Genomic DNA, 13,204 nt, shown 5'->3' with positions numbered 1-13,204 from the left:
CGGTGGGTCCTGTAGATTAGGAGTGACTGTCTTTAGGCTGAGATTTACTCTTAGGAGAGGGAAACAATATGATCTGTCAAGGGGTTAGACGAGGGTGGGCAGGAGAGAGGGAATGTGACCTAGATATACAGAAAGAGAATGAGTGGGAGAGAGAGAGAATATGAAACATCATGAATGACTTGGAGAGAAAGACATGTAAAGAGAGGGCTGACAGTGAAGGAACCTTTGGCACTCGGCAGCTGTGTGAGTGTGTGAGTGTAAAGACGAGAGGGACAGATTGAGCATGCTTACATGCCTGGAGCACGGGACTCTCATCTGACCAAGAGAGATGGTCATGACCGTGGCAAAACACACAAACAAGTTCATCAGATGTGGTTTGTAGTTAAAGCTATTAGCAATGCATCATGTTATCAATGTTTTTTTGTTAGTCCTTATCTTTGAACCATCACTCTACCTAAATGCATAACTGAGTGCAAAAATTAAATAAACCGGTACAACAGCTTGTTATCGGGGCAGGATCTTTGCATATTCAAGAACATTATTTACCCCTAATAGTTACTACCTTAAGTGCTTTTGCATCCAAGAAACTGTATGATTTCATTAGTTCCTATAACTATATCTCAGGGTATCCACAGGGTCTTAAAATGTCTTAAATAAAAAAAAAACCTCAATTTTAGGCCTTAAAGTCTTAAATTCACTGAAATACGGTGTTTTATTTCTTTAATAATTTTAAACAGGTCTTAGTTTTCCTTTGTCAAAAGCCACTCAATCGGTACAATCAACAGTCCATATAAAAAAAAAAAAAACGTAACAAAAGTTAGCCCTATCAACCAATGCGGTTTATGTTCTTTACGTCTTTAAGGCTGATTTATATTTCTGTGTCAAGCGCACACTTGTATTCTGGCGCAGTCATATAGCTCTCTCGTGGCTGACGTCGACGCTGATGTGCACCTCTCAAAAAATTTACCTACACATTGCAACGACGCATAGCGTCTCTGCAAGCTCTGTGATTGGTTGGCTTAGTACAAAGTGACAAGTGTGGCTGGTGCTGAATGCCACAAGCCCGATAAAGCGATTTTGTTTACAGGTGTCGAGTCCCATGAAGGAGCTCTAGATGGAAACTTTGATTTGTTTACCTTTTGCTTAGTTGTTTGCTGTAAAGGTTCCTGCAACTGAACGAGCGAGTTTGAGCTACTTGTGCATTAAGCTAGCATTCGGAAAAAAAACAAAACACTCGTGAAAAATTCAACACATCATAGTCATCATAGCAAAGATAAAAAAAAATCTGTTACTAGAAATGAGTTATTAAATCTGTTGTGTTTAAACTGTGCTTTAAGCATCTTCACTGTAAGAAAAAATTAGCTACAAAAGTCCTTTGGTCAAGAGCAGTGAGGGATTTTCTCCTTTTGTTGTTTGATTAATATCAAAAACAGTCAGCAGCAGGATTATTGTGCGCTGTCGCTTTAAGAATAGTGCGGCTCTGATATATGGCTTCTCTTTCACATGTCTTTTGATTCTTAACTTTTGCTCATTAAACAAATGAGGGTTAATATGAATAATCACTAAACACCGCGCTCTGACAAAAAAGTGCATGTATTTGACCATTAAAGTGCTCACATTAAGATGGTGTTAGATGTGTGGGCTCTGCTCATCTCCGAGCCTGTCCGAGGCTAAGCGCGGCACACACACACACACACACACACACACACACACACACACACACACACACACACACACACACAGCATGTGCTCTTTCGTGCTTTTAAAAATATGAGTGATTCGCATCTCGTGCTGCAAAAGTTACATTACAGTACATGCTTTTAGTCGTTTTCACGTGGAACTGAGCTTTGCAGAGCAACATGTGTACAACTGGAAAGGGGGCAGTATATAATGGAATAATCGTTTATCTCGATTAATGATTTTTCATAATCATTAGAAGCCAAAATCGAAATCAAAACCAGATTTTCGATTAATTGCGCAGCCCTACTGTACGGTACAGTATGGTTCTGTACTGTCCCGAACTTTCCTGCTCTGTGGAAATGCCGTAGTTTAGCTATAGGTAGGATAGGACTTACTATAGGTTTGTCTTCTTTTCTTACTTTTAATTACATGTTGCACTATAAGTTGTAGTACTTTTGTAGTACCTTTTGATCTTTCAATCTTCTATTTTAAGGAATTCGTATGTGTATGTTTTGAAATGCATGAATGGTTCTTATGTGATCGTTAAAAATATAATAACCAGCATACAAAAAATTGTTGTTTTTCTGATTTGCAATGTGCATTTGAGTAGAAAAAAAATGTCAAAGGACAAAAATAGGGCAGTGACTTCAGGTCAATCTATCAGTTGTTGCAGGCAAATCTACAGAATGTGAGATTGCAGTGGAGTGTAATAATGGGCTGGGTTTCAGCAGGCTGAATAATTGGAGTAGTCCAGAGTACTGTATTGCACATTACTAGAGAGAAGTCTGACACTTCACTGGACATTTTGATTAAACATTGTAAAGTAAAAAAAAAAAAACAACAACTGCTAAACATAAACCAATAAATCATTTACCGTTAAATGAATGATTAGAACGTGTTTCACAAAAAGTTGTATTTCTTTCTACTTCATAATGTCATTTCTAATTGAGTAGGCTTATTTTTTTATTTCTTGTTATATTTTACTCCATTTCTGAGTGGAAAAAAATTCTATGCTTTTTTTATAAAGTATATTACGGTGAATATTCGATTTGATAGAACTTTAAGGCCAGTTCAGTTTGTAGTTTCAGAATTGAAGATTTTGTTTAATTGTGATATTGGAAGACCACTGTAGAAAGTGTTTTTCTGTGGGAGCTCATTAGCTTGAGCTGCTTCACTGGGTTGACAGTGTTCAGTGTTGGTACTGTAGTGTTGGGACAGCTTCATGGGTATGTCTGTAACTCCGAGAATGACCAGCAGCTGAGCTTAAGGTCAGCTCACATCAGCCACAGACAAAGGGGGCGGGATTCCAGACACTGCCGAGAGCCAATCAGGAGGCAGATCTCTGTGATGGGGTTAGTACGAGTAAGACAAGGCAGTGCCAAGCCATTAAATCTTAAAATATGGCAAGGCTAAGAATAGGGTCTATAAAATATTGAACAATAGATAAAGGTAAATTGTGTTTAAATGAAGAAGAAAGGAGTTGTAAATGGGGCTAATTGGGCCTTCAACTGAAACTACTCTCTGTGTGACCTTAGGTGTCAGTTGGAATGATTGTTGGTTCACAGAGGTCAGATGACAATTTCTGTTTGGGTTTGCTCGACATGCTATGTTGCTTTTAACTTGCTGGAGGTTATACATTATACAGTGCCCTCTCCAAAAAAGCACTTGGACACTTGAGGTACGCTTAAAAATGTATGAATGTCTTTGCATTACATAACAAAGGATCAAATCAAATGTCAGTTATCTTAAAATAGCACAAGCCTACATTTTCAAGCAAAATTAAGTTAGTTAAACAGCAGATAAAAAATGGAAAGCATCAGGAAAAGGGTTAGTAAGGTAAAATTAGTAGATCTGCTTATCCGACAAGTTAAAGAAATTGTTTTCTATAAATTAATTTATTACATGACATAATTCTGTGATAGAGTTGTCACGATACTGGAATTCGGTACCAATTGATACTGAAGTTTGAGCGCTACTGAGCACTTTTTTAAACGGCGCTGATTTGCTGTTGTGTTCAGGTGCTCAACAGAAATGAAGTGCTGATTTGCCTTTGTGTTCTCATGACTGTCATTGGCCATGAAGTTCATCAGTTCACCGAACTCACCGCTGTTTACTCAGTGTAATTACAGATACAGGGACACTGGAGTGTTTCAAAGTCACGTCGATCAGTTGGTTTGTCTATAAGCTGACATACACGTGACCCACTGATGAATCGCAGCTTTAAAATGCTCCAGTGTCCCTGTATCTATGGTTACGCTCAGTAAACAGCAGTGAGTTCGGTGAACTGATGCACTTCACGGCCAATGACAGTCATTTCACACAACGGCAAATCAGCGCTGTTTAAGAACATGCTCAGTAGTGCTCAAATGTCAGCAAGAAATGGACGTTTTCAAAACTTCAGTAATGATTGGTACTGAATTCCAGTATCCTGCCACCCTATTCTGTAAAGCTTTTAAAGTTTAACTTAGTGACTTAATTTATACTTACTTTTAAAGACACAAGCTGATAAAATAGCCACATTTTGTGACAGTAAAATTTTATACACCATGAATGAGTAGAAATGTTTAATTTTACAAGCGTTGCCATGACAGCATAGTAGTGCTATTTCAATTAGCAAGAATAAGCATACTACGTAGAAAGATCCTGTCAGTGCGTTATTTGAGTGGCTTTGCTTTTCCGGTAAACGTGGTCTTTTTAAAGTTTACTTGTAGGTGAGCAGAAAATCCCCAGACTGAGTCATTTTGAACTTTGACCACAGTGTATACACAAGCTAATCATTGAGTATATTTACTTGGACACCAATAATTCGATTTTAATGCAATTAAAGGCCGGCTCACACTGTGGTTATTTGTTTTGTCCAGATCGATTGAAGAACGTTAAACTGCACAATCATGGTTCCCATTTCACACTGTAAGATTTCAGCTGTCATAAAGTCAGACTGAACGACAATGAAGATGGGGAAAAACACACACACACACACACACAAAAAAATGCTCCTGGAGTTTGACGTCATCTTCCTGTGGCACTTTCAATATGCCTCGTTCTAAATTGATTCCTCACAGTAAATGTAAACAATCTGTAGCAGCAATTTTGTACACAGCGTGCCTCAGTAATAAAACCAGGAAGAAAAAAACTGTTCTGATATTTCCCCACAGTGATTTGAGTTGTCGCATAGATTGCATCATCAAATTCGGAGCTCCTATTGGTTATTAGATTGAAGCTCATCAAAGCTGTTGTCTTTCTGCAGGAAAGTGTCTGAAATCATCTGATACTGCCAGAACTTCATCTGAGAAAAAATCTGATCACAACAGACATTAAGCAGCTATCTGTGAACATGTCAAACCAACGATCAAAGATCACAAATTTTAGTTTAGGACTTTGAAAATCTTGTAGGATTTGCTAAATTTGTCTCAGATGACAAAATCGTAGCTGAAATCTCACAGTGTGAGCAGGGCATAAGACAATGCTCTGATTAAGAGTCTACCATGTAAACAGTGATTTAAAAAAAAAAGGTTAATTTATTCCGATTGAGGTCATAATCTAACTAAACGGAAATCAAATTAAGATAAGTGGCGTATGCAGAATTTATTTGCCGGACAGACATGTAAACACCTTAATTAAACTCTTACAGTCGTGTAGGATTTTCACCGCATCTTGCGACAAGATATTTCATGCACACATGGCTGTTTGACACTATTCTCTGCACATACTGAGTCAGTGAAGGACCACAGAAACCTGCTGAAAATGTGAAACGCTGAGCTCCCCCCATACAGTATGAGTATCAAATGCCATTAAAAAACACTCTTCCAGCAGTTCATACTCTCATCCAATATCTTGGTCATGGGGGGCATGCATGAAATGTTCTTAAATGAAAGTGAAACTGCAGTTTAAGTCAAAAAATTAAAAAATGAAACGCCCAAAATAACATGAAACTGTAGGAAATGTGCATAGCGTGATGACACAACAACATTATCTGCAATAACATGAAAAACGGGATCATGAAAGGAACATTCAAGAAGCAACTTATGTAAACACCTTAATCATATTATTGTTTTATTCAGATTGAGGTAATGTATTTGATTACTGATGTCCATGTAATTGTAGTCACTGATGTGTTTGGCTGTCTTTGCTGGCATAGCTTTAAAAGCCATTTAAATAAATGGGTTTCTTAGAGCATCGCTTTCCATGTATTGTGTGAAAGCAGCTTCAGACCACACATCGACTATGGCTGGATAGAGAGTGAAACTAGCAATCTGGGCAGTAAAGTGTTTAGTGTACAGTGTCATGTATAATATAGTGGCACAGCATAGACCTATTTCTGCTTATATATTTGGCTATTTGTCTGTTTTAACTAAAAACCAAAATAAATGTGTTTTTGGTTGGACTAATATTCCTTGCTTTTGAAAAATGTAAGCATTGGAAAGTATATTAATCAATCATTGTGATTAGCCCTATGGATGGAAATGTCAGGAAATAAATTTGATGACAGATAATAGCAAACATTTAAAAGAAATTCCCTGTATATCTTGTTCGGAGTGTGATTTATTACGTGTCCTGAACTAATTTTCATAATGAGTCTAAAAAAATTGTTGGCTAGACAGACATTTAGCTGAGTAGTGTTTAATAATTCTGTGTCCTTAAATTGTTGACGTTGCCTTCAGCTGTGTGTGTTATTAGGAAAGCGGATTTTTAATTGCATGCGTTGCTGTTGGGTTTAATTTTTCCTGATACTTCTTTAGGCATTTTATGCTGAGACATTAGACGCCCTTTAGAGCATGAATCATAAGCTACAGACACATGTTTTAAATCGCCCTAATCCATCTTAGACTGGATGGGGTTTTAGTGTCGTCTCTTGAAATATTTTTTTCAAAGAGGGAGCGTTTATTCCCGTTTCAGTAGTTCATCATCATCATTAGTGTCCTCATTATTGTAATCAGCCAAGGCAGTGGATTCCTTGTCCAGATGGGCCAGTGGTTCCTTTTCAGCAACCAGCCTTGTATTGAGAGGTTTGTAGATGCGTGTATGTAAAAATGAGACTCGGCTTACATCAGGCTGAGGTGACTGATCAGGTGAGATATCAATGTTTAGCATGACTTTTTTTCCTGTCTGAAGTTTTACTTTTAATGTGTAAAAACAGTATACATGTAAGCATTGTGTTGAATCTCTGTCTAGTTTCTTTCAGTTTAGTCTCTGCACTGACCTTTTCATCGAGATAAGATTTTTTATCTGGGACATTGATTTTGTGCAGATGTGACAATCTTATGGTTTGTTATTGGTGCTTTCTCTTTTTATTAACACTTGAAACAGTTATGGTATGATTTTGGGCTGAACAATGTATAATTTGAGAATCGATATCACAATGTAATGCATCTGCATTAGTCACATCACATGATTTGATTATTTATTAAAGATTAAAAATAGAGATATTATTAATTATTATTTTATATTGTTGTATAAAATTATTTATACGGTCAGTGATGTTGTTTTATGTTTAATTATTCAATTTATATATTTCAATACTGTTATTTCAATATTGCTAGACTCCCCAGAACTTAAAAGAACTATTTAACTTTTATTTTTGGTCTGTAGTTTTAGTACACGCTTGTAATTTATTATATTTCATGCAGATGCACTGCGTAGAAAAAAGACTTGATCAATCATGTCAATCTAATTATGAATTTTTTCCAATAGAGCTAGTCATCCGGAGAAATTATATTCATATTCATTGTATATCACAGCAAAACAAAATATTGCAATGTCAGATTTTTCCAATAGCTTGCAGCCCTAGTATGATTTGAAATAAAAACACAATGGAATGTAGTCTTGGAATGATGGCATGATGTCACTGCCGTTGGAAGGATGCCGTTGGAAGGATGGTCTGGTCTGTAAATTGGGAGCTAGTGTTAAAATTTTGAACATTTTATGCTTTGTCTAAAATCTCTTTTGTAATATAGGAAGAGCTTTTTGGTTGGAATAAATGTTATGTTGCTACTACATCAGGCTGCACGGTGGTGCAGTGGGTAGCACATTCGACTCGCAGCAAGACGAGCGGATTTATTTAGTCGCAGGGGTGTCAAACCCCTCCTTAGTTTAGTTTCAACCCTGCTTCAACACACTTACCTGTAGGTTTCAAACAAGCCTGAAGGACTTGATTAGTTTGAACAGGTGTGTTTAATTAGGGTTAGAACTAAACTGTTCAGGGCTGCGGCCCTCCAGGAACTGAGTCTGACACCTGTGATTTGGTGTTTTTAAAAAATTTTTTATTGTCTTTTTTTTTGGTCAGTTTTGAATTTATCAACAGATTTTATTTATGCATGTTTTGCTTATTTTTGTATTTAGATTCCATTTAATAAATTTCAGTTTATGACTATATAATTTAGACAATTTTTTTATTAAAAAAAAGTTTAAAACATAATAGTAATAAAACATTGGTGAACTTTGGTGTGTATTATTTTATAATATGCTCTACTATTTTAGATTCAGTTAGATTGTAAAAAAATAAATTAAATTAAGCAATTTGTCTTTAAAGTGCTTATAAATTATTAATGCTGATATTTCTAATTGTGTAGATGTCGCTAGAATCTCTAAATATGTATAAAATAAGTTTAATAAATATTTTTGTTTGATTTTCAGATCATCAGAAGCTGGAACGAGAAGCTCGAATCTGTCGTTTGCTGAAACACCCTAACATCGGTAAGCTGTTTACCTTCACCATGTAAATTTTAATGGTTTGTTCTTAGACAAGTCGATTATACTTTCAGTTCAGATGAATATTGTGTGATGTTTTTACAGCCATAATAAAACCAGATTTCATTTGTTCTTCTCTTTTTCTCTTCAGTCCGTCTGCATGACAGTATATCAGAGGAGGGCTTCCACTACCTACTCTTTGATTTGTAAGTGTCAGTGCACTTCCTGCTAGAATGTTCCTCCATTTCCTGTCATCAAATTAGCTTTGACGCGAGGAACAGCGCAGCTTAAAGTGATTCATCCCTCATGTGAAATGTGCTTTGGAAGCCTTTTATCGGCTTTCTGCTTTTCTGCACTGTAAAAGGAATAGTTCAGGCAAACATAAAATTACTGTCATCATCTGCTCATCCTCACAACACTGGATAAAGATACAAGTTACAGCTGTTTTCAGGTCTTCTTTAAGCTGTTCTGTGAATTTTCGGATCCATATAAATGATTGGTCATAGTAAGTGTGTGTTAGGAAAATTAAGTTTTTGATCAAATTTGTCAAAAACTACTACTTAAATTATTAAAAATGTTTTTATTATTTTTTAATAAAAAATTTGAACAATAGTATGCGACCTGTTTAATTTTAATGTAATAAATTTTTAAGCTAAATTGTGTGCAGCCGATGAAAATCTTTGATCAAATTAGCTTGAATAAAAAAAAGGGTATAGAAATTTTTTGAACATTAGGATGTGACCTGATTAATTTAAATATAAATACCTTTTAAGCTACAAATAATAATTATTATGCAGTTTTACTGTGATTTACTGAAGACACACACTCATTTTATTCAGTTTAGCAAGTGTTCGTATGCCAGGATTGTGGTTAAAACAAGAATCTGTTAATGATCCCAGTGCAGCTCAAAAATTCTAAATTTAATTCATTTATAAATATATACCCACATTATTATTACATTTTAATATGCTCATACTTGTTTTAGTATGCTTATGCTTGTTTTAGTACTCTTATACTTGTTTTAGTACGCTCATACTTGTTTTAGTAAGTTTAATTTATTTATAATTTATATTTTTAGCATTTTCTTACAGTTACTGAAATTAAAAATTAGCTTTTTTCAAACATGTGAGCACCCACGCGAACACGGGTAGAACATGTAAACTCCTCACAGAAACGCCATCAACTGACCCAGCTGGGGCTCGAACCAGTGACCTTCTTGCTGTAAGATTCCTGCAGATTTTAGCCTTAACCCTAATCAAACACACCTGAACAAGCTAATCAAGCTCTTACTAGGTATACTTGAAACACCCAGGCAGGTGTGTTGAGGCAAGTTGGAGCTAAACCCTGCAGGGCACCGGACCTCCAGGAACGAGATTGGTGACCCCTGCTGTAAAGCGACAGTGCTAACCACTGAGCCACCGTGCCTCCTCTTGTTTTAGTTAACAATAAAAAAACTGATTTACTGCATTCCAAGCAATGTAAAGAATTAAATTTATGTGAAATATCCCTTTGAGAATGCAAACACTTCAAGAGCTATAATTTGTAACAATTGAACTTGAACATGGCGTGAGAGTGGCGATTGCAGAATAGCAAGAAGCTCGCTGGTTCGAGCCATGGCTGGTTCAGTTGGCATTTCTGTGTGGAGTTTGCATGTTCTCCCCACAGTCCAAAGACATGTGCTATAGGTGAATTGGGTAAGCTAAATTGTCCGTAGTTTATGTGTGTAAATGCAAAAGATTATGGGTGTTTCCCAGTATTGGGTTGCAGCTTGAAGGCCATCCGCTGCTTAAAAAACGTGCTGGATAAATTGGCGGTTCATTCCACTGTGGCGACCCCTGATTAATAAAGGGACTAAGTCAAAAAGAAAATGAATGAATGAATGGACTTATTAATCATCAATAACACATATAATGAATGTATATATCTAGTTAAATAATTACATGGTGGATTTATTTGTCAAATGCGTTCTAAAGTTTGTACTAACACTGTGAAATCAGACCTGGAATGTCAAAAATGTTTAGTGCCACCTCAAAAAGCAAGAAAAAGCATGCCGTCTTAGAGAATCTTAAAAAGCCTTCGGTTTTCACAGTTCTGGCTTTCTGAGGAACAATTTTGCATTGGATTTTGGTCTCCATGGAAACTGAGCTGGAGAAGGAGATGTGCGCTAGATCAGGAATTCTCTGCGAATTAGCGAACAACCAGTCTGAACTTAACCTGTGTTTCAGGGTAACTGGAGGGGAACTGTTTGAGGACATCGTGGCCAGAGAGTATTACAGTGAAGCAGACGCCAGGTAAGAAACACTTTTCATTCTGTTTCTTTTTTCTTTAAGTTTCTACCCTTTCTTCTCCTCTATCATTGTTCCCAGCCTGTTGCACCCGTCACCACAACATACACATTCACTGTTAGTTTGTTTAGCATTGGGAGATGCTATTGGAAATAACATCTCCTGCAACATATAGATCTGTCCAACGCACTCTAAAGTGAAATGCGACCTTTGGCCTTAAAAAAAGGTGGAACGACAGAACTGGACACTAACATTTGTTTGAGAAAACGAACTGTTGTGCGTCGTCCAGGTGCTTTGTGTGCACTATATAAACAGAACTATTCTGGAGTGTTGCTGTTGCGTCTTTTGTCTCTCTGTTTCTAGATATGTCTTTTTTTCCACTGACCTGTCTCTGTCTTTTCATCATGCATTATTGTCTCTCCCTCTCATATACACAAACACCTGCTCAAACAAACACTGACACTGCCTTCCGGCAGGCCATTTTATTCAGGCTGACCTTTACTGATCCCCTTTCTCTGTGTGCGTGTGTATGTGTGTGTTTGTGTGCAAGCGTGTGCGAGCGTGCTTGTGAATGCGTGCGTGCGCGTGTGTGTGTGTGTGTGTGTGTGTGTGTGTGTGTGTGTTACCAGATTAGTTACTGTAAAGGTGTTAGTCCTGAGCATTATCACTTCATGGCATCAAGTCCAAATATATACACTTACTGGCCACTTTATTAGGTACACCTGTCCCGCTGCTCGTTAACGCACATTTCTAATCAGCCACTTACATTGGAGTAACTCAATGCCTTTAGGCACGTAGACATGGTCAAGAGGATCTGCTGTAGTTCAAACTGAGCATCCCAATGGGGATGAAAGGGGATTTAATTGACTTTGAACATGGCATGGTTGCTGGTGCCAGACGGGCTGGTCTGAGTATTTCAGAAACTGCTTGTTTACTGGGATTTTCACGCACAACCATGTCTAGGGTTTGCAGAGAATAGTCCGAAAAGAGAAAATATCCAGTGAGTGGCAGTCCTGTGGGTGTAAATGCTTTGTTGATGCCAACTTGCTACTAGTAAGGTGTACCTAATAAAGTGGCCGGTGAGTTAAGTTCTCCATAATGACTCAGGCTTTATTCATTCTGTTGGTTTTTGTAACTAGGCCTGTCACAGTCTTGTTGAGTGATATATTGTCACATTAATTATTGCTATAAGTTCTATTATTGTCATTTTAGCACCATTTTATGCACTGTGTAGGATTACACAACAGACTAATAATGCAAATAATAATAAGGACAAAAAACTTCTCATTCTTATGGTTATTTAAATTTCCCAATATAAGCACTGAAACTGGTGATGTAGAATGATTGTAAATGTTGTGGTTAAGTGACTTTAAGGTTATTTGTGAATGTGTATCGTTTTGCATTGTCACTTTTATGGAAGTGGACTTTAAAACCAGGGACAATTGACCTTTTCCTCAGCTGTCAGTGAACATTGTTTCTGAAAGAGTTATCTAAACTCGCTGACACCCCCAACAGAGATTTTTATGTAAACATAATGGGTAATGTATATTGCATCATCAAAATTTATTGAGGTAATGCCCATATATTCTGTGATATAATATTGACTATTGTGACAGGCCTATGTGTAACATTCACTAGGAGTCTCTCTTTTGACCCAGTATTTCTGATATTGGGGGAATTATTAGTAGTTAAACATTATTCTTCTTAACTGAAAGTCTTAATAGAGATAGCTGGGTTTTTGACACTTAGCCTCTTTGTACTGTATGTGTGTCATGTGGCATCATTTTTGTACTTTGTAAATATATTTTTTTTAATTTGTAGGTTTTCCCAAGGTTGCATTTATTTGATTAAAACACAGTAAAAACTGTAATACTGTAAAATATTATTACCATTACAATTTTTGGGGGGAATTTGAAAATGGAATTTTAGTCAACTTTACTCCAGTCTTCAGTATCACTTGGTCCTTCAGTAGCATTCTAATATATCTAAGTATTTGTATATAGCTATGTAAATTTGCTAAGTATTTGTAAATAGCTATGTTTAATTGTTGAATTCTTATGTAATATTTTAAAACTGATAAATATACATGTGCTTTAGAGGTATATGGCTGTATATCGACACTGGTGGGAGATGTGCGCTGGCTTAAAGCCACAGGTCGAGTGCCTTAGTGTCAACATACAGCTATATTGCACTGCTACTCATGTGATATTACGTTTATACAACAGTTCGACGGCACAATCATGTAAATAAAAAAAAATCAAACACAGAAAGTCTCAAAAATCCTTTTGTATTAAGAACTACTTTCTTCCGCCATTCATTTACATCTGCAGCTGACATCAGAACTGGAGAAACTATTGCCAGCTCAGGAACTTCACTTGAGTGCTAGTATTTGAATGATTCTCTAGCATAATGTCCAAAGTGATGACAAAACATTGGGGTCATTTTTGCTCACATTTTAAGATTAGAAGGCTGAACAGCATGAAATGCCGTCAGTCTACAAAAATATCCTCCAGTATTTCTCTGTTGCATTCAGGATTTCACAATAATTATTC

At 36.6% G+C, this 13,204-nt stretch overlaps 1 protein-coding gene and 1 long non-coding RNA gene across 51 annotated transcripts in view; one reads left to right on the top strand and one right to left on the bottom strand.

The window, feature by feature from the left end:
* The window catches only part of camk2b1 (calcium/calmodulin-dependent protein kinase (CaM kinase) II beta 1), a 97,666-nt gene that overhangs the window by 10,256 nt on the left and 74,206 nt on the right, over nt 1-13,204 (top strand). For all 50 annotated transcript variants that reach the window (XM_087252299.1, XM_087252316.1, XM_087252295.1 and 47 more), the window contains 3 exon segments: nt 8,314-8,373; nt 8,519-8,573; nt 10,593-10,658. In XM_087252299.1, coding sequence (XP_087108425.1) covers nt 8,314-8,373; nt 8,519-8,573; nt 10,593-10,658 — 181 coding nt within the window.
* LOC147843939 (uncharacterized) lies at nt 897-6,986 on the bottom strand. The gene is made up of 3 exons (XR_015491118.1): nt 5,293-6,986; nt 3,979-5,160; nt 897-3,728 (listed from the first exon to the last, which is right to left on the bottom strand). It is a non-coding gene; the product is annotated as an uncharacterized LOC147843939 (long non-coding RNA).

The sequence above is a fragment of the Danio rerio genome, chromosome 5 (assembly GCF_052040795.2).
Source record: "Danio rerio strain M-AB ecotype USA chromosome 5, GRCz13ab, whole genome shotgun sequence".
NCBI lineage: Eukaryota > Metazoa > Chordata > Actinopteri > Cypriniformes > Danionidae > Danio > Danio rerio.
The sequence above is the reverse complement of the archived record's forward strand: the minus strand, read 5'-3'. Positions and strand labels throughout refer to the sequence as shown.